Here is a 25,327-nt window from a genome sequence, read left to right on the forward strand (position 1 = left end):
AACTCCTTCCTCCTTTTAGCTCTCTCAGCTGCCAGAAGCACCCTCCTTTACCCCTTAAAATCATATTGGGTCCCAGAAGTTAGAGGCAGAAAGTGCTTTAGGAATAATGCAGTCACACCTTCACCATAAAAATGAAGAGACAAATCCAAGATACAATTGATTTCCATTCACCTAGAGCAAGAGAAGAAGAAGGAAACTCAAGAATTATAGAAGCAACTGGACTACAGGATTAACTGCTTCTGTGAACCACTCACTGCTTTCTCTAACATGAGACCAGAAGAACTGGACGGTGCCTGGCTAATATTACCAAATGTTTTGACTGAGAATGAAATATATGAATCCTGACAGAAAGGGAGAAAATGTACAACAGAACTTCAAATTCCCAAAAAATCCAGACTTATTGTGCCCACTGAGGCTCCAACTGGGACTCTTTAACGATTGCCCTATGACACTCTTCAAATCTTGAACTGAAACTGTTCCTTAAAGTCATCTTTAATTCATGGAAACAATTAGTCCAAGCAACTGGTACACCATGCGATCCTTAGCCTATACGACTATGAGACCAGAAGAACTAGATGGTGCCTGGCTGCCTCTGTCAACCACTCGGAGGGGAATCTACGTAGGAGATCCTGGATAGAGTGGGAGAACAATGTCGAACAAAACTCAACATCTTTTGGGGAAAAAAAAGGGACCAGGTTAGCTGGTCTGATAGAGCCTGATGGAATCACTGAGACTATGGTCCCAAGCTGCCCTATAGGTCTGGAATTGAACCTACACCTCTGGCTTCCGGCCAAACAAGAGACAGGCCGATGAGGTGAAAATTTACATTAGGCAGATACACTCCTTGGAGAGAACAATCATGGGAGAGTAGAAGGGCTGTACATACACAGGGAGACAGCTCAGGGGGCAGGAGTGCATGGGAGGGAAGGACACAGGGAAGAGGTAACTATGGGGAGGAAGTAGGATGGGAGCTGTTGCACTTGATAAATTGTAGTCAGTGTCATAATACAAAATGTATGTGAACTGCTGTATGGAAAGTGAATTTGCTCTGTAAACTCTCACACAAATCACAATAAAAAAAAAGTAATCTTCAAACAAACAACTTTTTTTCAGCTCAAAAAGTAAAGAATGTCACCTTTTAGTACTGTGCTCTTTAAAAAAAATGATCTGTCTGATGTCACTGAATTGTATATGCTGTAACTGTTGAATTGATCTATGTTTTCCTATGTACAGTCTCAACAACAAAATAAATAATGAAATAAATAAAATAATAATTAAAAAGATGTAACCAATGGGTCACCTGGTTGAAGGGTACATGGGACTAGTCTTTATCTTTGCAACTTCTTGTAAGTTTATAATTATTGTAAAATTAAAAGTTTTAAAAAATTATTTATGTGAGACCAAAGGGACACCAGTAACTCTGAAGCACAGATGAGAAATTTAAGGGGCAATGAGTCTAAATCAACGGGATAAAAAAACTACAGCAGAAATAAGAATGCTGACGCAATGTGATGAATGTAACCAATGTCACTGAACAATATGTATAGAAATTATTGAACTGGAGCATGTTCTGCATGTTTTGAGGTTATATTCTCACCAAAAATGAAACAAAATAAAGCAGCCATACACAATACACTGACACACACACCAAGAGCCCAGAGAGCCAGAGCTGTCCAGGGGGTGAAACTCACATGAGGGTCCCACCAAGACAATTAGAGCTCAGGCCACACAGGTTCATCCAAGTTCAGTGCAAAGGCACACCAAGAGCACAAGGCACCCAGCAGGGGCATGGTTTATAAACAGCCAGCGACTGTTCAAGGCAATAAGCAGAGCTAAGAGTGAATTAAATCAGGGCCCTGCCAGCTGGAACTGCCATCACATGTGGGTCACATGGTCTGTACCCACTCTCACACAAGATTCTGGAAGCTCAACCCATTCTTTAAATTTACAGGTTGGGCTAATGGATATTTAAAGGAGTAGAAACAGCTGATATGCCCCCAAACAAGGGACTAAATAAATTATGGTACACTTAGAATAAGAAATATTAAGCAGCCAATGAGAATTTTATAAAATTTTCATTTATCAAAAGGTGGCCTTGACCAAAAGAACTGGATAGTACCCAGCTACCATTACTGAGTGTTTTGATCAAAGATTCTACAGCAGAATCTTCGATACAGCAGAATCTTAGATCAAAAGGGGGAGAAAATGCAGAAGAGAATTTTAAATCCTCATGAAATCCTGACTTTATGGAGCCACTGAGGCTGGATGAATCTCTGAAATTACTGTACTAAGATAATCTTTAAACCTTAAATCAAAAATTTCCCTGGAAGTCTTCTTTAAACCAAATACTAATTTAGCTTAATTGGTAAAAATTTCTGCCTTGAGTATTGTGCTCTTTTAAAGAATCGTCTGACAACAGCAATTTGAAAGGCTGAATAGCAAACTCAAGAGGCAGTGAGTTTATGTTAATGGAAGAGGCACAAATTCAGAAAAGGTGGGTGAGAATGGCTGCACAACATGAAGAATGTACTCAATGTCGCCGAATTGTACATGAAGAAACTGTTGAATGGGTGTATGTTCTATTGTGTATATTCTCAACAACAACAAAAATAAAATAAGTATCAAGAAGATGGCCACGATATAGTATGCTAAAAAGATTAGAAAACAGCAGGATATGCAAAGATACACTCAAATCTGTATTTTCTAAGATTCTGACAATGAAATCTATCATTTATGTACTTAAATAACAATTTAATTTTTAAAAGTAGGGAGGGAAAAATGTTTATGGCAGCTGAACTGAATCCCAAAGGGCCCACAAAATGAGAACAGATCGGCCACACTGATTGACAGCCCCAGAAGAGAAGTGAAGATTAAATGAGAAGGGCTTTGGAAGCATGGAAGATCATGACATATAAGATTATGACTTTATTTCCCAGCAGTAAGGACCCAGCCATGCTCCAATCCTGCCCCTCTCATAGAAGGGAAGTGCTCTGTGGTAGTCACACGGTGAATGAGTTTCCCACGACACCACCTTCCTTAAACCAGTTCTCCAGCCTGCTTCATTCTCTCACATTCCTGAACCCATTTCTTTGATACAGGATCTGGAAAAACAGGGTGGCCACAGGTGACTGTGCTGCTGCCTCAGCACAAATCATGGAGCCATGGCTCATCCCCACTCCCATCTCTGCCCTAGAGCAGGAATGAGGTAACTAAGGAGGGGTTGCCCTGGTTGTTACCACTGGAGTGGAGGCAATGCTAGTCAGATCAACCTGACGTCATGAATCTGAGAGCACGTCCTGGTGCACATACCCTATCTCCAGGACCAGACTGGAGAGGAAGCTTGGCATTTGCCAGCCTGAAGGGTTGGGCTGGGCCCATGAGAGGGGTCATGTACGTGGAGTTGAGGAACAGGTTTTCCATTCCTGAGCAGGGAAGGCCATGGCCCAGTTTCTTCTGCAGTATGTAGCTCCCACCCCAGGGTGAACCACTGGCCCTGAATGAAAACTGACTGCTCCAGCTGGGTACAAAGCCCATCCAAAGCTATGGGGGGCAGGAGCTATATAGGGTTTGCTCAGACACTAAACAAGACACACTTCCCACCCCACCCAAGGTAGGGAGGGTAACACCTCCCCCTCTCTTTCCCTCTCACCTGACAGCCCCAATCCAACAGACTGTCCCTCAGGCATGGTGTCAACCAAGAAGCCTACTTAGACTCACCTCCACTGAGCAGCTGGCCTGCCACCAGGAAGAAGTGACAGAGGTGTTTTTTTTTTTTCCCTTAAAGCAACTGACATGAACACCCCTTTCTGTGGGCCAGTGTTCCAGGGCCATTTGATCACATGTTATCATCAAGGCACTGAGCAGGAGATGGGAGATGAGTCATCCATGCCCCTGGCAAAGTTAGCCACAAGGAGATTGGTTGGGAGCTGGCAGAGAAGCAGAGGCACTTTGTAAGGGTGGGAACACATCTTTCCTTCTCATAGAGCCTGAGGGAACCGCTGTGGGCCAGCTCCCACCCAATGGGGATTTGGTTGTATGAGTTAAGATCTAACCTGAAGACTGTAATAAAAAATATTTAAAGGAATTCTGACCCACAGATGCAATACAATTCTGATCAAAATCTCAGCAAGGTTTTTTGTAGATATCAACAAGCCAATTCTAAAATTCGTAAGGAAAGACAAAGGAACTAGACTAATCAAAGGATCTGAAAAAGGTCTCCCTGGGCAGCCAGGCAGGAACATGGGCAAAGGAAGCTGGTGAATTCCCAGGATGGCTGGTGACGGGTGAGGTAGTAGGGCTCCACAGTCTCATTTCCTCAGCCACAAACCTTGGCTCCACACTGAATCCAGTTAGACAACAGAATCTGCAAAATGATGTCTGAGTCCAGGGCTTTGAATCAATTCAAACGGTTCGGTAATTCCTGTCATAAACAAAGGCTGCATAAGTGTTACACAGCAACCAAATTCGTTGCTTGTGGTATTTGGACCTGCATAGGAAACCAACAGCTGTGCTTTGCTCATAGATGGCAGCTGACCGTACTGCTTTGAATATGTGTTGCTTTCCAAAAGTCCTCCCACAAAGTTTCAGAAGCCTGATGCGGAAGACTGGATCACTTCCAGGGAGATCAACACATATTCAAAACGGAGCAATCAGCCACCATGTTTGAGAGAGGCACAGCTGTTTGGTTCATACTCAGGTCAAAATATCACAGGCAACATATTTGATGCTATGCAACATGTACGGGGCCCTTGTTTACAACAGCAATTACTGAACCATTTTGAACTGGTCTAAAGCCCTGCCACTGTCCTTAATTCCCAATAACCATCTAAAGAACCAAGTAAGTGGAGCTCGACAAAGTGGTTCCTAATCATTAACTTCTTGATCACATATCCTAATTTCTGCTCTCATTTACTCACCTGGCTGTTTCTCCAGCTACTGTCCTATGTGCAAAGCTAGCCCAGGCCTCATTGAGAAGCTAATCCTAACTTGTCAAAGTCTCCTGGGAGGGCCCCCAAGTGCCATCCAACAAAAGGCACCAGCACAAGCTGGGAACAGAGATGGCGTTTGCTCCTCTCATTAGGTGAGCTTTCTTTTTTTTCCCCCATCTTTCGGTTGAAGAGACTGAGGTTCATAGATACCATGTGACTTGCCCCCAAGGTCAGACAGTTAATAACTGGCACGGCCTGGCCTCAAATCCATAAGGAGCTCTGGTGGTATAATGCTTAAGGCATTTGACTGCTCACCAGAAGGGTACAGGTTCAAACCCACCAGTTGCTCCATGGAAGGAAGATGGGGCACTCTACTTCCATAAACATTCACCACATCAGAAACCCAACGGAGGTCACTATGAGTTGGAATCGACTTCGCGGCAGTGAGTTCGGTTTTTTTTTGTTTGTTAGTTTTTGGCCCAAAAGCTGCTTCTAAATTCTGAGCTTGTTCTCTTCCATCTACTTCTTACAAATTTGGTGCCTGATGTGGAATCCATAATTACCTGAACATGTGTTGTTTCCTTTAGTCTCGTCAGCTGTACAAGAAAGAAAGTGCATGATGAACTAGCTAACACTAATCAATGGAACTGGCCACCTGACAAATGTCTGTGCAGTACCTAAACACTGCTCAACCCTAAGTGACTTGGACAGGGACAGGTGGGTCCTGCTCTCTGTTAGCCAATATGGGCACAAAGGAAGCTGAGGTACTCACAGGCAGCAGGACCCTGGGGTCATCCAGTGCTTAGGTCAGGAGACTTCAGAGCTGGGTGGCAGTATGGGATGGAATGGCCCAGGGAGAACTTCAGGGTAGGGGACAAGAGGAAAAACTGGGGAGGGGAAAGACAGGAGAGCATCCCCCAACCTCCCTGTAGGGGCTGGGTTGAGGAAGCATCAGGGACCATTCAGCCTTGCCTGCTGAGCCTGGTCCTAGGTCTCAGATGCAGATCTGTGCAATTCCCTCCACATTACCCCGAGACCATGAGGCTACTGGGCTGAGAGGGCTCCTGATGACACTGCGGAAAGGCCAGACTGGGGTTTATAGGTGGGGCATGGGGGAGTGATGTATGTTAATACCTCCCCAACAAGGGGTTACACCTGCTCTTTCATATTGTAGGTTCATAGCTCTGGGCCTTCAGTATCCAGATCCTACCCTCCGGGATTCCAGACCCAGCTCAAAAGGCATATCCTCCACAAGGCCTTGTTCTTCTGCCCTTGGTTGGAAGCAGCATGAAGAGAGCACAGAGGAGCAAGCCCTGCACTCCACTCAGAACACAGCAGAAGGGTTGGTACTCACAGGCTTCCCTCCGGGTACCTGGACTCAACCCAGCCTGACCTCGACTGAAGCAATTGTCCCACCAGGGCCTCTAGAGGCCCCTGTGGTGTTCTCAATTCCCTGATGCCAAGGAAGCCTCACAGGTTATGTCTTTTTCTCCAGTGGTGCAGGAGGCCATGGCAGGGGCTAGGGAACCTCTAGAATATGCTCCCAAACTATTATGGAGTCCCTTTCCAAACTTGGGGTATAGATGGGGAGATAGCCACCCTTCTTGGGATAGATAGTCTCTGTTGTATCCATCTGTATTCATCTCTTTCTGGGAAGTCCATGTGCAAACCACAGGCTCTGAAATCTGGGATTAAGTCTACACAGGTCTGGCCCCTTGCAGAACCCTTCTTGCCCTTCCTAAAGAACCCAAGAAGCTCTCTGCTCTAAATTTGTTAAAGTCAGAGAGCCCACTTTTCCTTGGAGGTTATAAAGGCAGATACAACTCAAAGCCAAAGCAAGACTTCCTGTGAGCATTTTGGCTTCAGGGAGGTCTCTGAGAATACCACAGAGGCCTCTGAGGTCCTGGTGGGACAGTCCTGCCAGGTAAGGGATGCTCAGAGAAGCCTACCTGACTGTGCCCTGCACAGCTCATCCTGCCAGGTGAATGAGTGCAGAAGGGGATGCAGAGGGACCATGATACTTCCCAGCACAGTGTTCCCAGGACCCTTCTGCCAGCTTCTCCATAGTCCTCACATATGACTACACTAAATTAGAGTCCCCTGAGAATCCATGAAAAGAATTCCGATGCAGGGCCCCTGCCCAGCCCAACCTCTGGAATGGGCACTTACTACAACTGCCTCAGAAAAGTCTAATGTGTAGCCAGGTGAGGAGCCTCAACTGGGAGTGGCTAGACGGGCAGGCCCTACTTGACTCAACTGAATCGCTATACCATGCAGGAACAGGCCAGTTTGCTGGGTACATACCAGGTACTTGGTAAAGGGGAAAAGGAGATGGAGAAAGGAAAAGTAACATAAAAGCAGGGCTGGAAAGGCCCTTGTCTTTCCATTCATTACTCCCCCCATTGTACAAGTAGTTATCAAGCACCTAATGTGTGGAGCCACAGCAGTGGATAAGGCCCCATGCTCATAGAAGAGTGATTCTACTAGGGGAGGCAGAAAAATAAATATACAAGAAAGATGCCAGAGAGTCTATATATTTCTGTAGATAATTAAAACAGTGATGGGATGCGAATGATAGGGTCTATCTGGTGGAATGGCCAAGAAAGGCCTCTTTGAAACTGACTTTTAAGCTATCATCTGCTTGACAAGATGACTCACTTGTGCCAAGGTGGGGGAAAAGAGCAGTCCAGCTAGGGGCAAAGCCCCCAAGGCTGAAACCACTTTTGAATGTTCAAGGAAGGAAAAGGGTGGAAGGAAAAGGGCAGTGCTGTGGGTACATGGTGGGAGGGGGAGGAGAGGTGAGGCAGGTGGAGACAGGCTTTGTGAGGAGTATAGGGAGTATAGACTGAGTTCTGAGGACAATGAACTGGCAGCCAAGTGCCCTTGGGCTTCTGTATGGGGTGAGGCCAAAGCAGGAAGCCCAGAGAAGAGGTGACCAGCAATGCATGACATGATGGGGATCACACCAAAGTGGAGGGAGGAGTGATCAACACTGGATTTGCTGATGGGCCAGAAGTACAGTGTGAAGAAAGAGAGGACTTAAGGGGTCAGTCATGAGCAGATGAGAAGATGAAGTTACTATCAGCTGAGGTGGGGAAGACTAGGGGTAGAGTGGGTAGAGCCCTGATCCTACCTGATTGGTTAAGTTGGGAATGACTAAGGAGACCCAGGGAGCTCTGGTAGCATAGTACCTAAGGCACTTGACTGCTAACCAGAAGGCTGGTGGTTCAAACCCACCTGCCACTCCTTGGAAGGAAGATGGGGCAATCTACTTCCATAGTGATACTGCCTCGGAAACCCAAGGAGGGGTTGCTATGAGTCGGGTCCGACTCGACGGCACATAACAACAACAACAACAAGGAGACCCACTACTTCTACTCTCCTGCTTTATTGGAGAGGACACGGAAGTGCCAGGGCCAAGAAGAGGGAGGATTATTTGGACTGGTCTGTGGCTGAGCTCCATCCTTTCCTGGGTCCTCCCCTGGCTCTCTCTCTCACCACTCCTTCTCTCAGCCCACATTCTCTCTAAGGTCTTGAAGACAGAGCAGGTCTTGAAGAGGTGAAGAGAAAAAGGGACAAGAGGAGAACATGATGCTGTCAGAGAGGAATGTTTTTTCATTGAAAGACAGGGAGAGGGCCCAACAGCATGCTGTTTCAAAGTCACACATTCTGGGTAACACCCAGGTCTGAGGGTATAGTGGCAAGGAGAGCAAGGTCATGTAGCCATGGGTATTGAGCAACCCTGAGGCGAGAGTGCTGGTAAAGACCCTGCCTGGGCCCTGGGGCCATCACGATATGAGCAGGACTTGGGGTCGAGACAAAGGCTGGTTCTCCATGAGCTGTGAGCTCTTTAAGGCAGGACCACGAAGGGACCCGTCAGGATGCCATTGCCATCTGGGCATGAAGTGCTGCACACAGAAGGTGCTCTATCAAGGCTCACAGATTAAAGCAACTGACCAAAGTCTCTAGAGGGACAGCCCCAGGAGCTTTAGCCAAGCTCCTGAATATGAGGCTAGGCCCATTCTACATTTGACTGCCTCAAAAGGAAGCCTAAATAGAGAGTAGTGAAGAACGTGATGAGATGAAGCAGAACCTAGTTCAATGTTCAACATGTGTGGTCCATAGGCCACTGTGAGCAAAATACACAAGGGCCTGCATTTGCCCAGCTCAAGTGGGCTCTGGGTGGGAGTTGGAGGTCGAGCAGGGCCTCAGCATGGGGCTTCCATGACATCTCACATGACAAGGCTGCTTATCTAGCACTCAGTGAAAGGAACCAGGAGTTGTTTGCATCCCTTTCAGTTCCTTTTGTACCCTGTTATTGTGATGAAACATCTCAGGCACATAGCAAGGTCTAGAGAGTGACATAACACATATCACCCCAAGAGTCAACAAAATCAACATTTTGCCATATTTGAGACTGGTTTGTCTTTCTCTCTTTCTTCTTTTAAAGAAATCATACATCATAGATTGTTAATTCTGTTTCCTCCTTGTTTCCCCAGAGGCCGTTGCTAATCTGAGGTTGGTGTTACCCGCCATGTGCACATGTGACACTTGGGCTGCTTTCACTTTCATTGCACCTAACATCTTATCACACATTTGCTTTTTTCTTTATAGTCTGTTTTACTCTCAAAATTGTCAGCTCTGTAAGGTCAGGGACTGTATTTTGTTCCCTGTTGCCTCCCAGGGGCCTAAAGTTGTACCCTGTACAAAGAGAATAAAAAAAAATCAGTACAGTCATGTGCCACATAACATCCATTTGGGCAACGTCCAACCACATATAAGTCTGTGGTCTTACAATGTTATAACAGAACTCAAAATCCCAATTAGGATATAGTAAACACATCAGCTGCATGAACACAACACATGTACTTCATGTCTCTTGTGTACAAAGTGATTGCACTGCCAGGCATATAATGGTATAATACATACCTAACACATGCCTTCAGAGTTGTAATCAACACTTATGTTACTGACTTATGTATTTACTATATTGATATATAACAGTGTATGCTTCAACTTGTATGTAGCAGCATCCAATCTCATGTATCATACATCTCTTGAGTGTTACAGCATTCTCTAATTCTTTCAAAAATATTACCATGAAGTACATCACAGCTCCCAAATGCAGCAAAACCAGTGCGAGTGATAGCAGCAGCAAGAGGCAAAGGAAAAGCATCAATTTGGAAATGAAACAAAAGGTTATTAAACAACATGAAAGTGGAAAATCAGAGAATGCTACTGCTCGCTGTTTAGGCATGTCACACTTGACAATCATGACAATCCTCAAAAACAAAGAAAAAATTCTCCAAGCTGTTAAAGCATCGGCTCCACTGAAAGCTACAAGGCTAATAAAAATGAGAGAGGGATCTACACCAGATGTGGAAAAATTGCTAATGACACGGATTAAGGACCCAACACAAAAGCCAATCCCTCTCAGCACACTGACAATCACTGATCACTGCTAAGGCATGAAGCTTGTTTGAGATGCTTAAAGAAAAAGGAGGACCAGACTATAATATGGTGTTTGTACAACATCCAAATCACATAACATCCTATTTCACAGAACATATTATGGACATTAAGTGATGCATGACTACACTTGTTGACTGAACAATACACATAGCATTTTTTTGTGTGTGTGTTTCTAAATTTGATGTAAATCTTTCTTCCTTAGATGTCTCAATTCTGAAAACCGTTTTTCCCCACTCAGAACCATGTTTTGAGATTCACTCAATGGTTCAACCATCAAGTCTTCTACTGTAGGACCTACCCATCTGCTAACCAATGACCAGTCTCTCTTTTTTTTTTTTTTTGAGGAAGAGGCTCAGACAACGGGCCACTCAGCAAATGGAAGACAGCTTGGAAACTAAAGCCCAGGGCTCTAGCCAGTGACTGGGAATATGAGAACAAACCAGAAGAAAACCAAAAGGCCTAAGTAGTTACCATAGAATAGGGTAACTGTGCAGGCACCCATCCCAAATCACATAAGTCTGGAGTCACTTAGCAAAGGGGTAACTACCTGCCTCCATCTCTATGTCACCAGTGAGGGTGACATAAAGTAATCTGCAGCTAACCCTAGAGCTGGGAAGGTCTTTGTAGGTCCTGGTTCCACGACTCATTGGCAGAAGTCTCTCAGCACAGAGCCATTACCATCTCTGAGTCTAAGTGAGGTGGCAAGGACCCCATAGGGCTGCTGTGATGATGGTGTGAAAGAACTTTGTAAACTGTGAAGTTCACAGACATGTGGACTTGAAAAAGCCTCATCTTGTCTGAGATTGGATCCTGACTGAAAAAGGCAGAGAAGAAGGGCCTGCACTTGGAGAGGATGCCATTCATGCTGTTAAAGGCTATGAAGCCCTACTCCAGCATTGTGAACCAGCTTCCTCTGTGAAACACAGCCCCACCAAGGACATACTTTCTGAAGGCATCAGGTTCTACACCTTCAAGCAAGCAGGTGTCTTCAGGCCCTGTGCCTGAAGGAAACTGCTCAGGGTGAAGGAAATTGAGGCTGTCTATAAAGACTTGCCTGATTCCAGGCAAAGATCTCCAGCTACCTTTGTGGCTCTAGCTCAGGATTCGACAAGGAAGGAGAGGCAAGAGGCGACTGGAAGCTTTCAGCATGGAAGTACTAGTCAGATATGAACATTTTCCCCAGCTGATAAAGATCTCAGCACAGCCTCTCCTTGCCCCCTATGCTGGTTCCTGCAAAGGTTTCCCAGGCATTTTCAATACAAAGCAGCATCCGAAGCTCTATGGAGTTGCTAGCCCTCAAGGCCAGAAGGGGAGACTGTATGCATGAACCCCAAGAGAGGAATGCCCAAGCCCCTTACAGATGCTGTGTTTTAGAAACTTAAGCTGATTCAACCAAACAACAGTATTTGGCAAAATAAGGAACTCTGGTAGCATAGTGGCTAAGACACTTGCCTGCTAACCAGACAGCTGGCGGTTCAAACCCACCAGCCACTCCTCGGAAGGAAGGTTGGGCAATCCTACTTCCGTAGTGATACTGCCTCGGAAACCCAAGGAGGGGTCGCTATGAGTCGGGGCCGACTCGAAGGCACATAACAACAACAACAACAACATTCTAAATAAACTACTGTGAAGAGTGAAGTGAGGGGGTGAGGGGAGCACAGAGAGAGAAGACGCAGCCTTTAAACTGAGGTCTACATGGAGAGCTATATATTAAAGGGGAAGAAAAAAACAGAAAGGAATTCCAGACTGTGTGGACAGCATGAACAGGTGAAACACTGTCCAGGAAATGCTAAGGGGCCAGGGATGGTTTAAGGGAAACCAGAGGAGGCTGGACTGCACAGGCAGGGCCTTCCTTATACACTCAGGAAAGAATCTGGATCTGATTTTGCAAGCATTGTAGAAGCACACCACAAAAGGTATTCCAGAAGAGTGACAAGACTTGAGGGTCAGAACAAAATTGGTGGCCAAGTGAGAGCTGGGTGACAAGTGGGAAAGGCCCCAACAGTGAGAAGTTGAGATCTTCAGGTCTGAACAGGAAGTAGTGGGGTGAAGAGGAAGGGATGGGTAGGGACTCTGAATGCAGAGTTGGGAGAGTACAGAGACCAGCAGGTGTAGGAGGACAGCGCATGAACACAGCAGAGTACTGCACACTCATTCCCACACTGGGCATTACCTGTGCTTCTCAACTTCTTCCTCCTCTTCTCTGAGCTGCTTGCTCTTTGGCTCCCCATCTTCCTTGTCCTGCAAAGGAAGAAGGGAAACCACCCACTCAGATTAGCATTCGTTCATTAATCAGGCCCTGAGAATAAAAAACAGGGCATCCCAGGAGCTAGACACCCTGGTAAGGCACACCTTGGTGTTCCCATCACCATGCCTTTTCCCACCATCACATGCCTGCTGCATCTGATGGGTACTATGCAGGAGCTTTACTCCCTACCCCCTGCCCCGGAAGAATTTAAAAAATAATTGGGAAAAAAAAAAAAACGACCCCCCGAGTCCAACCCCAAGCACATGACAGCCCTCAGAAAACGCTAGCAGGAGCTGGTTTGTGCATGGACAGACCATATTGGCAGGTCACCGGCGAAGCTGGGAGAGACCAGGGTAAAGTAGACACCAGCAACCAGGGCAGGATGAGAGCTCAGACCTTTTGACTCTGTCTAAGGTCCGAGAAGGAGCTCTGGTAGCGTAATGCCTAAGGCACTTGACTGCTAACCAGAAGGTTGGCGGTTCAAACCCACCAGCCACTCCTTGGAAGGAAGATGGGTCAATCTACTTCCGTAGTGATAATACCTCGGAAACCCAAGGAGGGGTCGCTATGAGTCAGATCTGACTCGACGGCACATAACAACAACAAGGCCAGAGAAGGAGCTCTGGTAGTGTAGTGCCTAAGGCACTTGACTGCTAACCAGAAGGCTGGCGGTGCAAACCCACCAGACACTCTTCGGAAGGAAGACTGGGCAATCTACTTCCATGGTGATACTGCCTTAGAAACCCAAGGAGGGGTTGCTATGAGTCGGGTCCGACTCCACGGCACATAACAACAAGGCCAGAGAGCTCTTTGGGAAATACCTATTTGGTTCCTTTCAGAGCTAACAGGAGCCCTGGTGGCACAATGGTTAAGCACTCAGCTGCTACCTAAAAAGCTGACAGTTTAGACCCACCAGTTACTCCTTGGGAGAAAGAACTGGCAGTCTGTTTCTATAAAGATTGTTGTTGTTGTTATGTGCTGTCAAGTCAGACCCGACTCATGGTGACCCCTCCTTGGGTTTCTGAAGCAGTATCACTACAGAAGTAGATTGCCCAACCTTTCTTCCGAGGAGTGGCCTTGGAAACCCTATGGGTCAGTTCTGCTATGTCCTACAGGTCGCTAGGGTCAGAATCGACTCAATGGCAGTGGGTGGGAGGGGAAATATAACTCAAACTAAGACCAGGTTTGTAACAAGACTCACTACCTGGGCCTGCAATGTGCTACAGGGAGTACTGGAAAGGAGAATTAATTTCAAGTTTATGTGGGAAAAATTTTTTCTGAATCTGATTCTCCCCACCTCTGGCTCCTGGTCCCACATCTTCTGAAGTCTATACATATGCCATTATGATCTCAACCTTGACAGATTATGCTTGTTTTCTAATACCCATGAGAGCCACAACGGAAAAAAACAACCACACTGCTTCCACCTGTAGAAAATGTGTTTCTAGGCTTTCTCCCCTACCACACGATCACCGCTGTTTGACTGTACCCACCCAGTGCACCAAGAGTTGGGCCCAGAGTCCAGCACAGAGATGTGCTGTGGGCCTCTAGGTTGATGTGCACTTCATTCCTGGTTGTAACCTGCCCCCCACTCTCTTGCTGGTGTAGTGTTCTGAGGAGACATTTGCAAGTTCGTTCCAAAGGAAGCCTGCTGTGATGAATGTAAGAATGAGCTGGAGTATGTAACTACCTAGGGGAGCTTTCCTAGAAATCTGTTTATGCCACAGACAATTGCCTCCTGGGAGTAGCATTTGCTTTATGAGCCACTTCCTACCAGTGCTCACTGTAATGGAGACCCTGAGTCGAACAGAGACCACCAAAAGCAGACTGGAGTCCTGGCCCAGAGAAAGGGTTTTATGATGTGAGCAGGACAAGATGTATCCTTGATCCTTCAGCCCAGTTTGGCTCAGTCAGGAACAAAATAACCGACCAAGTGCAGCAGTTATGAGAGAGGTCAACATGGTTCTCGGTGGGGAAAGGAGAGAAGAGAGGGACGAGAAGGCCTTCCTACTGAAGGACAGGTAGAACGTGGGTGTTATAGGGGGAGATAGGAGTAGGAAGGGCATTTCCAGTGGGGAGCACACAAGTGTTGGGAGTAACAGGCAGGATGAAGGAGAATATGGAGTGACACTGTCAAGGCAGGTAGGGCTCTGGCCAAAGTTCTGAGGCAGTAAGAACCAAGACAGACAGGAGAGCTGTCGGGGCAAGGAACAGAGAGGCATACAACTGGTGATGGTCAAAGAGGGAAGGGAAAGCAGAATACAAACTTTGACCTGAGAAATACGTTAGAGTTCTCCAAATTGCTCCTAGAACCCTTCCCTGACTAAATGTAAACCAGTGAAGCAAGCCAGAAGTCAGGACATTCAAATAAAAAGTTCCCTCCCAAATGCCAGCCAGAAGACTCAGTGCTGGTCAGAGGTGCCTGCCTCAGGGGAAGGAGGTGACAGACTCCTCCCCTTGGTAAGGAAGGAGGTGGGAGACATGAAAGGCCTCAGCTTGTCCAGAAGAAGCCCCTATTTCCACAGCAAGTCTTCTTTCCTAGGGGCTCTGTGAACCTGGACCACCTAATAGAAGAGGAAGGGATCAACATCAACTGGGAGGAACAGTAATCAGCCTTTGGGAGAAGACCTTTGCAAATACCATACCCCTTCCCAGCCCTTGAGCAAGGTCAATTCAGCTGCTTTTGCTGCTATGGCTACCACCATGACTCCACCCTTCTGGAGTGCCACAGACACTTAAGTGCCTCAGCAAAGGCCAAGTTATTCATTAATAAATGGGAAAACACCCAACTATCTAAATAACATTTTTTTCAAAATGCCCAGCAGTCTGGTCGGTAAGTAGCAGCACAAGCTCTGCAGACAGCATGACATGAAGGATGACCCCAGCCTGGCATGCTGTGCAAAGAGCAGGGGCTCAAAAAAAGAAAGCTATATGACTGCAAATAGGCCACAAGTGGGGGTATGAGGTATACCCCAGTTTTCCCACTACACAAAGAGTCACAGGCGAATAATGAGCATTCACAAGAAGAAAAACAGCTTTGGACGACCCTGGCCTAGGTCACAGGAGTTCTGGCGGTACAGTGGTTAAAACATGAACGTCTGCTAACCAAAAGGCTGGCAGTTCAAACCCACCAGCTGCTCGCTCATGGGAGAAAGATGAGGCAGTCTGCTTCTGTAAAGACTGGCAGTTTTAGAAACCCTATGGGGAATTTCTACTTTGTCCTACAGGGTCATTGTGAGTTGGAATCAACTCAATGGCAGTGGGTTTTTGGTTTGGGGCCTAGGTCACAAGGTGGGAAGTGGCATGGAACCTCTGCCTGAGATGGTGAAAGGAGGTGCAGATGCCAGTAGGGACTGCAGGACTGGATCAAGGGCCTCATGATCCCTGCCTGTGTTCTCACCAAGGAGCCAAGAGATAGTGTATCAAGAGGGGTAGTGAGTTTCTGAAACCAGCTCTGACCACAGGTGTCTTTCCTATGCTCCTCATATGGCTCAGATCTGGTGCTCAGACCCAGTCAGCCCGAGCCCAGGATCTAAGCCCCGGTGGAAACACCCAGCAAGAGCTCACAAGAGCTCACGCAGAGCCCTAGGTGTACCACATCCCCAGGAAATCTAGAGACACCTTGCCCATCCTGACACCCTAATATCAGTCTCACTGCCTAACCCCTTCCTGTACACAAATCTTTTTTCCTCCTTCCCAATTCCTACTCTCATCACTTACCCCTCTCTTCCACTACCTCCTTAGGTCCCACCACAACTGAGCCCCCCCTCCCCAAACACACACTTTCTCTCTCACTCTTTCTAGAGAATGTAGCTGCTTCCTGCCAGGTACTTTCCCCCCTCTCTCTCCAACGCACCTCTCCTAAATCCCCTGCTACCTTATCCATCCACTGTTGGCTGTCCTGCTCACTTGCTGGCTCCCCATACTCCCAGGACAATAGCCACCCTCTTCAACAACCCCTTCCCCCAACAGAGGTCACTCTCCCAAGGCCCTACATCCCATTCGCAATGGCCCCTGTCCAGATACTCTGGCACCTGACTCTTTGCCTCAAATCTTGAAATGTCCACTCTGATAACCCCCATGAAACCCCACTCTCTGGCCAGTCCTGAAGGCTCAGCTCAAACAATGCTACCTTGAGGGAGTCTTCTGAGATCCTCGGGCAAAGGGCCCTCTGGCTCCTCTAGGCCTGGTGCACAACAGGGTCTGACTTTAAGCCAAGGACACAGACCTGTGGCCATTCCTATTCATATCTAGGACTTACTAACCCCTCTCCAGGTCCCCCTCAGTGTAAGGCATCTCCTGGAGCCCTTCAAGGCCTACCCCAGAACCTAGACTAGACAACTTTCATCAACTCTTAGCCAATTTAACTACTACTCTCCACCAACTTCAGAAAAGTCTCAGAAATGGTGGAGGCTAGAGAGCAAGAAACATGGCCTAAATTGGGGTCCTCCCGGAAGCCCACTTACCTTTTCCTGGAGGTACCCTCATATTCCTGACCTTAGGCTGCCTCTACACATAGGCCATGGTGCTGTCCTACGTCCTCCAGAGGCTACAAGAAGAGGCCTCTCAGGCAGGACTTTAGGAGGTCTCAAAGACCCCTGTCCAAAACAGAACCTGACCAATCTATTTCCTAATATTTGAAATCCTTTTACCAGGGACAAAACTTTTACAAATAAAATTAGGTTTTTACAGGTATTATTTCTTCCTTAAATGGTTCACAAGATATCAGTGAAGCCTTAAGTTTTCTTTGTGGAAAGGTTAGAGATAAAGGGTTACTTAGATTTTCTATTTCTTCTTCAGTCAGCATTAATTTGTGACTTTCAAAGAGTATCAATTTGATGCCAAGTTATTAAATCTGTATTAGGGGAAACACTCCCCCCACTGCCATCATATTGGATCTTTCTCATAATGACCCCTCCTTGGGTTTCTGAGGCGGTTCACTATGGAAGTAGATTGCCCAACGTTCCTTCCGAGGATTGGCTGGTGGGTTTGAACCCCAAATCCAAACAGGTTCAACAGAGATACTTTTATTGAGCCTTGGACAGAACAAAGACAAAACAAAGACAATCATCCTGAATGAGGGAAACTATCAGCATGAGAAAGCTAAATGGAGTCCACTGAATCATGGTCATGTGGCTAATCATGATTGGTGTGGTAGACAGATTCGTCACTGTTACAGGAAGGACTACAGAAGCAAGGTAAAGACCATGATTGGGATCTGAAGAGAGGAAAGAGTTACAGGATTGGTTCTGGGCCTTAAGTACCCGGCTAGGGTGGTGGTCCAGATAGGAGGTGACTCATGACCTTGCAACCTGAGTCTTAGCCATAAGGTGGCTACCAAACAACATCAAGACCCCAACCTTAATTTAAATTAGAAAAGGACACTCTCAGGCCAAGTTCCCTAGTCCTTGGTGAGAGCATAATCTACTTTTAGGGAGCTCTGGTAGCGTAGTGCCTAAGGCATTTGACTGCTAACCAGAAGGCTAGCGGTTCAAATCAAATCCACCAGCCACACCAGCCACTCCTTGGAAGGAAGATGGGGCAATCTACTTCTGTAGTGATACTGCCTTGGAAACCCAAGGAGGGGTACGTAAGAGTTGGGTTTGACTTGATGGCACATAACAGCAACAGGTAGTGTAGTGCCTAAGGTACTTGACTGCTACCCAGAAGGCTGGCAGTTCAAACCCACTAGCCACTCCTTGGAAGGAAGATTGGGCAATCTAATTCTGTAGTGATATTGCCTTGGAAACCCAAGGAGGGGTCCTCCTCCGACTCCACAATCTACTTTTAACCATACTCCTCCTGAAGGCCAACTGCCCCTCCTTAGGTGTGTCCTGGAACTTGTCTGTGCATGGCCACAATGCTGGTTTATGGTCAGAAAGAACCCAAATGGCATCTGAAACTTATGTCAAGCCTCAAAATGGAGTTAGGCCTCCTCCTGCAGACCACAGCCTTCCACAACCCCAAGTACTTTAGAATTGAAGCTCTCATACAACTTATTGGGATAAAGTAGTTTATAATACTCCCTTATTACCCTTTTAATGTCTATAGGACCTGCAGTGATGATGTTCACTATAATTTGTATCTTCCCTCTTTATCAGATGAGTTAGAAGCTTTGGTGTGCAATGGCTAAACACCTGGCTGCTGACTGAAAAGTTGACGGTTTGAATACACCCAGTGGCTCTTCAGGACAAAAGACCAGGTGATCTGCTCCTACAAGCATTACAGGCTAGTGAACAATTACAAAACCATACACCAGGTAATTACACTCCTTAGAACAATCAACCATGGGAGACAACAAGGACAGCATTTGTGCAGGGAGATAATTTAGAGGGGAGGAATATATAGGAAAGAAGAACACAGAGAAAAGGTAATCACATAGAGGAAGTGGGAGAAGAACTATTACACTGTGGGGAATTGCAGCCAATGTCATGAAACAAAATGGGCATGAACTGCTGCAATGGAAAATGAATTTGTTCTGTAAGCTTTCATCCAAATCACAAAAAAATAAAAAAATAAAAAAAATGGTTTTGCTCTATAAACTTCCACCCAAATCACAATTTGGAAAAAAAAAGAAGAAAAGAAAAAAACCCCAAGGGGCAGTTCTATTCTGTTCTATAGGAGCTCTGGTAACATAGTGTCTAAGGCACTTGACTGCTAACTAGAAGACTAGCAGTTCAAACCCACCAGCCACTCCTTGAAAGGAAGGTTAGGCAATCTACTTTGGTACTGATACCACCTCACAAACCCAAGGAGGGGTCCCTATGAGTCAGACCCAACTTGATGGCAAATTAACAACAACAACAACAACAACATGAGTTGGAACTGACTCAGTGATACACAATAACAGAAGTTTATCAATTCTGGGACATGCTGGCCATCTCACTTCCTCAGACTTGGTATTTTAATGATGGGTTTGCTCCTCAGTCTCCTACATCAGATTTCAGCTTCTGGAACAAGCCCTCAGTAGTTGAGTATGACCTGGCTCTGGATGGCACACAAGGGGGTCGGGGGGGGGGGCATCAATCCACATTTGCCATTTGAATGGAGGACTGCTACTGGAAGCTCAATCAACAGCCAGAAATGCAGAAGACAGGGAGGGAGAAAGTAGGCTGCTGTATGTTCTCTTGCTGCCCCTTTCCACTCAGGGTAAGTTTAGAGTCCCCCTTTTATGTGCTGGGTCTGCAACTGGGCACAAGCGTAAAGGAAACAAGAGCCCTGGCCTCAAGGAAACCAAGAATACTCAAAGGGGCAGACTTAGAAAATTTAACTCTGTGCCATGAGTGATGAGGAAAGTTTCATTAAATGTTTTATATACTCAGGGGACTAGGAAGGGATAGGTAACATCAGGGAAGGAGGTAACCCTGAAACTCATTTCTAAATGTCTAACAGGGAGATTAGCAAAGCTCTGGTGGTGTAGTGCCTAAGGCATTTGACTGCTAACCAGAAGGCTGCAGGTTCAAACCCACCAGCCACTCCTCAGAAAGAAGATTGGACAATCTACTTCCATAGAGATACAGCCTCAGAAACCCAAGGAGGGGTCACTATGAGTCAGATTCAACGCGACAGCAGTGAGTGAGTAGAGAAGGCAGGGCATTCTAGGGAGCAGTAACTGCTTGGCAAAGATATGAGAACAAAGCAGACTTCCATGACTGATGGAGATCAGGAGGAGAGAGGGACTGGCAGAGCCTTCCTCCAGTGCTATGGGAGGAGAGACCCTAAGGTGAGCGCCAGCACCCTGAAAGGGCACTCTAGCAGTCTAGAAGATGAGTCATGGGAGGAGAGGGGGAGACCAGAATTCAGGTGAGATGCTCTTCTCCCAGCCTGTTTGTGTCCCGGACTAGACTTGTCTGAGGCCTGCTGCTCTTTGTGTGTGTTTGGGAGGGCAGTTAACAGTTGAAGAGAAGGCTGGGAACTGTCATCAGGGGCAGTTATGCTGAAGCAAGAGGGCTTGAATTGAAAGGCCAAGAAACAAGCCCCTCCCCCATACACAGACTTAGCAAGTTCTGTATTTTTGGCATATAACAAACCTACATAAATAACAAGTGTCACACACATACAATGTACATGCATGAGTAGGTTGTGTGATTTGCAAAAAATGTGTAATGTATGCATTATTTGTGTAAAAATATGGTACTGAAGTTTTTAGGAGCTGGTTCCAGGGGCTCTATGTTCCAGAAGAGAGAATAAGGACAGGAAGGGGTTAGGAGAGAAACACCCCAACTTCTGATCTAGGTTCCTCCCACCCTTAGGCCATTACTGAGGCAGCCAGAGGCCTAACAGGAACTTACAGCTGCAGAGGCACTTTGCAATGCCCAGGTGAATTGCCTCATTAGCTCTGAGTAGGCTGGTATATATATTATCCATGGGAAACGGCCCTTTTGTTTAACATTTAACAGAGAATAAACAGCCAAAAATCCCAGTCTTCTAACAAGAGATGAAACTGGCCCAGAATTGAGCCTTTCCAGTCCTGATTTGGGCCCCAACAAAAAACCCCAAAGCCTCTGCCATCAGGTAGATTCTGATTCATAGTGACACTACAGGACAGAGAAGTGCCCCATACGGTCTCCAAGGCTATAAATCTTTATGGAAGTAGATTGCTTCATCTTTCTCCTACGGAGTGGTTGGTGGGTTCAAACCACTGATCTTCTGCTTAGCAGCCAAATATTTTAACTACTGTACCACCAGAGTTCCTTAATTTGGGGCCAGGGTGGGGGAAATAAAGGATATGGGCACATAGTGTCTGAGAGCTTCACCACTCACGATCTAAAACCAAACCAAACTCACTGCCATCGAGTCAGCTGGACTCAAAGCAACCCCTCCTTGGGTCTCTGAGATGGTATCTCTACAGAAGTAGATTCCCCAGTCTTCCTTCTGAGGAGTGACTGGTGGGTTTGAACTGCCAGCCTTCTGGCTAGCAGTCAAATGCCTTAGGCACTACACTACCAGAGCTCCTCACCACTCATGATACAGAGTGGCATTTTCTAAGGCCCCCCTTGGAGCAGGAAGAGGCTAACAATGTTGAGTGCAAATGTTGCAGGTTTCACAATTTCACCCTATTGAGCCAGGGGCAGGCCCATGCTGGGGCAGAGGGACTTCCTGACTGACGGGGTGTGGCTGTGCTCCAAGGGCATTTAGGGGGTAGGGCAGTTAGCAAGTCTGACTCACTCTAAAGATACAGTGATAAGCCCTGGGCTGAATGCCACTATGCCTGGAGCCAAAAACTGCTCTGTTCTCCATTGCCCAGAAAACTTGGGGTAGGGGGTGGCAGGAAGATATGCCCCCTGGGCAGGTAGCAATCTCATGAGGCTGTAGTGCTCCTCACTCTGGGCCCCCAGCACTCAATTCCTGGCTAGAATTACCTGGCCTAGGTGTCCTCTCTGTCTGCCCACCAGTCCTTGAGTACCTTGAGAGCACAGGCTTATCTTACCAACTCCATATCCATGACCTGCCACCGGCTACAACAGGTACAGCACAGTGGCACAGCATGCAGGTTCTGTGCTGGAACCGGACAGGAAATCCCAGCTTCACTTCCCTGGCTGTGTAACCTCCAGCAAGTTACTTAACCTATCTGGCCTCAGTTTTCTTATCTATGACAACAATGACAATCACTGAGGCATTATTACAGGACTAAACTGACAACAGAGGAAGGAAAAAAGCCTGCAGCCTGGGTGGACAGGGCAGACTACCCTGAAGGGCAGGGCAGGACAGGAAAGGAAGGACTTCAATAAGCCAGCAGGAACACAGGCCCAGACTACCTGCATCAGTAGAGGTCGTGAAGCTTTCACTTTCATCATTCTCATCTGATATTGTTAATAATTCTGGGAGGAGACAGGGCAGTGTCATAATGTCTGCTTCACAGACATTAGATGTGTCAGTCTGTCAGACAGTCTGCGCAGGGGCAACAGATTTGTTCCTTCTCTATCCAATGCTTCAGCAAGAGTTAGGCTCAGAGAGGTTGGCAGGAGAGAGCAGCACCAACATCCAAGAGGCAGGGGTTAGCTAAGTATAACTGCTCTCCTGTGGGTAAAGGCATTCCCTGAAGGTTTGAGAACAGAGAAAGAACAAACTGCCCAAGCTGGAAGCTGGGACAACCGTAAGGAAGCTAGAGATAAGGACTGGAGATAAGAGCCAGAATGGGGTCAGTGGCAGTGAGCTAGGACAAGGGGGTTCCTGAATGCTGTGGGGAGACAGGGAGCTGTCAGAAACAACTGAGGTTCTGGCCGTGACTCACTAGGAACAAGAAGGTGCCTTTGACAGAAAAAGTCGGCCATGCTCAAGGCACAAAGAGAAAGGGTGTGGCGGCTTTCAGGCAGACTAGGGTTGAGACCTTAAGTCCAACAAAGGCCAGTGCAGACAAAGGGTCCAGTCTGCATGAAGGTGTCCCTGGCTATGGGAAAAGGGCCTCACCATTGATACACCATCTTGAGGTCTAGGCAACAGCACATAGAGCCAGTGCAGCTCCTTGTAGGCCCAGAACTGGCCTCATCCTCCCCCAAAAGCCCCACCACCGTTGTGTCGGATCCTACTCATAGCGACCCCTCCTTGGGTTTCTGAGGTAGGATCACTACAGAAGTAGATTGCCCAGCCTTCCTTCCGAGGAGTGGCTGGTGGGTTTGAATCGCTAGCCTTCTGGTTAGCAGTCAAATGCCTTAAGCACTACACCACCAGAGCTTCCGACCTCGTCCTAGCTGACCAATATTATCCTCTGTATGTCAGAAGAGTGTGGGGAACTGGTCCCAAGCCATACCTGGTCCTATTCTTGCCACAGTGCTACTAGGAAACCAGACTAGCTCAAAGGAGGCAGCAGATAACTAATAAAGAAAAATCTGTGGGAGAAGTTAACAAATACTGACTAGCTCTCTTCTGCTAAGTATTCCACGCTGAGTACTGAAGATTAAAAAAAGAACAAGCAGGTATAACAAAGAAAAAAAGTAGGCACTCACTGTTCACAGACTAGGGTGGGATTCCAGTGGCCCATGACCATACACACACATAGGCCGCTGTGAGAGAGTACATTTTTTGGATAAGAATCCATAGCTCTTCAGATTCTCAAAGGGGTGGCGATCCAGAAAAGTTTAAAAACTGTTGGGCCGGAGGAAAGGAAAAGAGTGTCAACAGCACATGGTAGGGGTTCTTCGAGGGATACCTGAAGTGTCTGGGGAGGCTCTCCAAACCAAAGGTGGTTTCCCTGCCCTGCCTCTTAAAGGACAAGTGTGAGGGGTGGGGAGCAGCACAAGCTTGAAAGGGCCCTTCCACTGCCCTGGGACTTCAATGCCACTGCTCCAGCAGAAAGAACCCCTTGGAAGGGCACACAGAGGGCAGTGTAAAGACCAGTTCCCCCTCCTGTCCTCTGCATGTAGGCAGCCTGGACCAGTTCCTCTGGGAAGCCAGACTCTGCTCTAAAACTCCTGCCTGGCCCCTCCCTGTAGGAGTGGTCTGAAAGAAGCCCCAGGCAAACTGCAGTACCTCTCTGAGGGCCTCTCTGCTTCCTCCCTAGTAAGGTGGGGCTGGTGCTACTTTGTCAGGGCATCTGAAGATTAAACGGGTCCATGACACCCACTACAGAGATGCATTGTTTGGGGTTGCCAGGACCCAAAGGGCAGAGCCTGCTGACATCCTGGGAGCTCCAAGTCTGGTGGTCCATCAGCGATGGGCCTGGCTTGAATCCTGGCTCTTGCTGCATCCCTCCTGGGAAACCAGATGTTCTGTCTGTTCTTACCACCTATCCTGATCTAAGAGAACAAACAGCCATTTGAATGCTGGGGACCCAAACAGACTTAATTGGTATTCAGGACCCAAGGTGCAAATCCATGCCCAGAAATGGAAAAGTAAAGTCATTCCTGCTTTACCAACCAGGAGAGAATCTGATCTACCCTTGACATTTTAAAAATAGAGTAACGTGAAATGCAATGCAATATCCTTTTCTGATAGTGCTTTTTGGTTTTTGCTGCCAAGTTTCTGAAGATGACAAATTTAGTTTTTTTTAAAAATAAGGCTCAAATTAAGAACAGTCCATCTGATGCCCAGGTTGGAAGAATAGGCCCCACATCTGTGAGGCTTGCCCATAGAACCCTAACCTGGACCTACCATTAAACTCAATACCAGTGGGCGAGTTTCATCACTTTTCCTGGCTGCGCCCGCTGAAGTTATAACCATTTTAAGCAGAAGGCATTCTTCCCAGGATCTCTGACGTTAACTGTCCCAGACATTTGATTTTACCTGGATGTGCCCTGAAGAGATTTTTTCATTTGTCTTCCTTTCCCTAGACCCAAACTGTATTTATCTCTGTTCTGCACTTCCTACAATAACAGCTCCCGTATTTATTAAGTGAAAACAGTATGTTAGACAATTAATTATAAATTTTATTCAGTTAATCCCTAGACTCTAATAAGGTCAGCACTGCTTTCTCCTTTCACAGATGAGAAAAATGGAGCCTAGCGCAATTAAGGAGTCTTCCGAGTCCCACCACTTGGACTTGCCAGGACCCAAATGACAGAGTGGGCCTCCAATGGGGCCATGTCTCTCCAGTGTCCCCACCCTTCAGTCTGGCCCCATTCTAGTCCCTAACTCACACACATGGGTGGTTTCACTGGTATTACCTTAGCATCCCTTCCTGGTGCCCTATCAGACAGATACCATCAAACTGTCAGGAGCCCTAGATATGACCATTTCTGGG

The 25,327-nt window shown here is 46.9% G+C and overlaps 1 protein-coding gene across 1 annotated transcript in view; it reads right to left on the reverse strand.

Moving 5' to 3' along the window:
* The window catches only part of CCDC12 (coiled-coil domain containing 12), a 74,366-nt gene that overhangs the window by 15,897 nt on the left and 33,142 nt on the right, over positions 1-25,327 (reverse strand). The window contains exon 2 of the mRNA XM_007951751.2: positions 12,574-12,641. Coding sequence (XP_007949942.1) covers positions 12,574-12,641 — 68 coding nt within the window. The remainder of the gene's footprint in view (positions 1-12,573; positions 12,642-25,327) is intronic.

The sequence above is a fragment of the Orycteropus afer genome, unplaced genomic scaffold (genome assembly GCF_000298275.1).
Source record: "Orycteropus afer afer isolate SDZICR_OR568_19922 unplaced genomic scaffold, OryAfe1.0 scaffold00311, whole genome shotgun sequence".
Lineage (NCBI taxonomy): Eukaryota > Metazoa > Chordata > Mammalia > Tubulidentata > Orycteropodidae > Orycteropus > Orycteropus afer.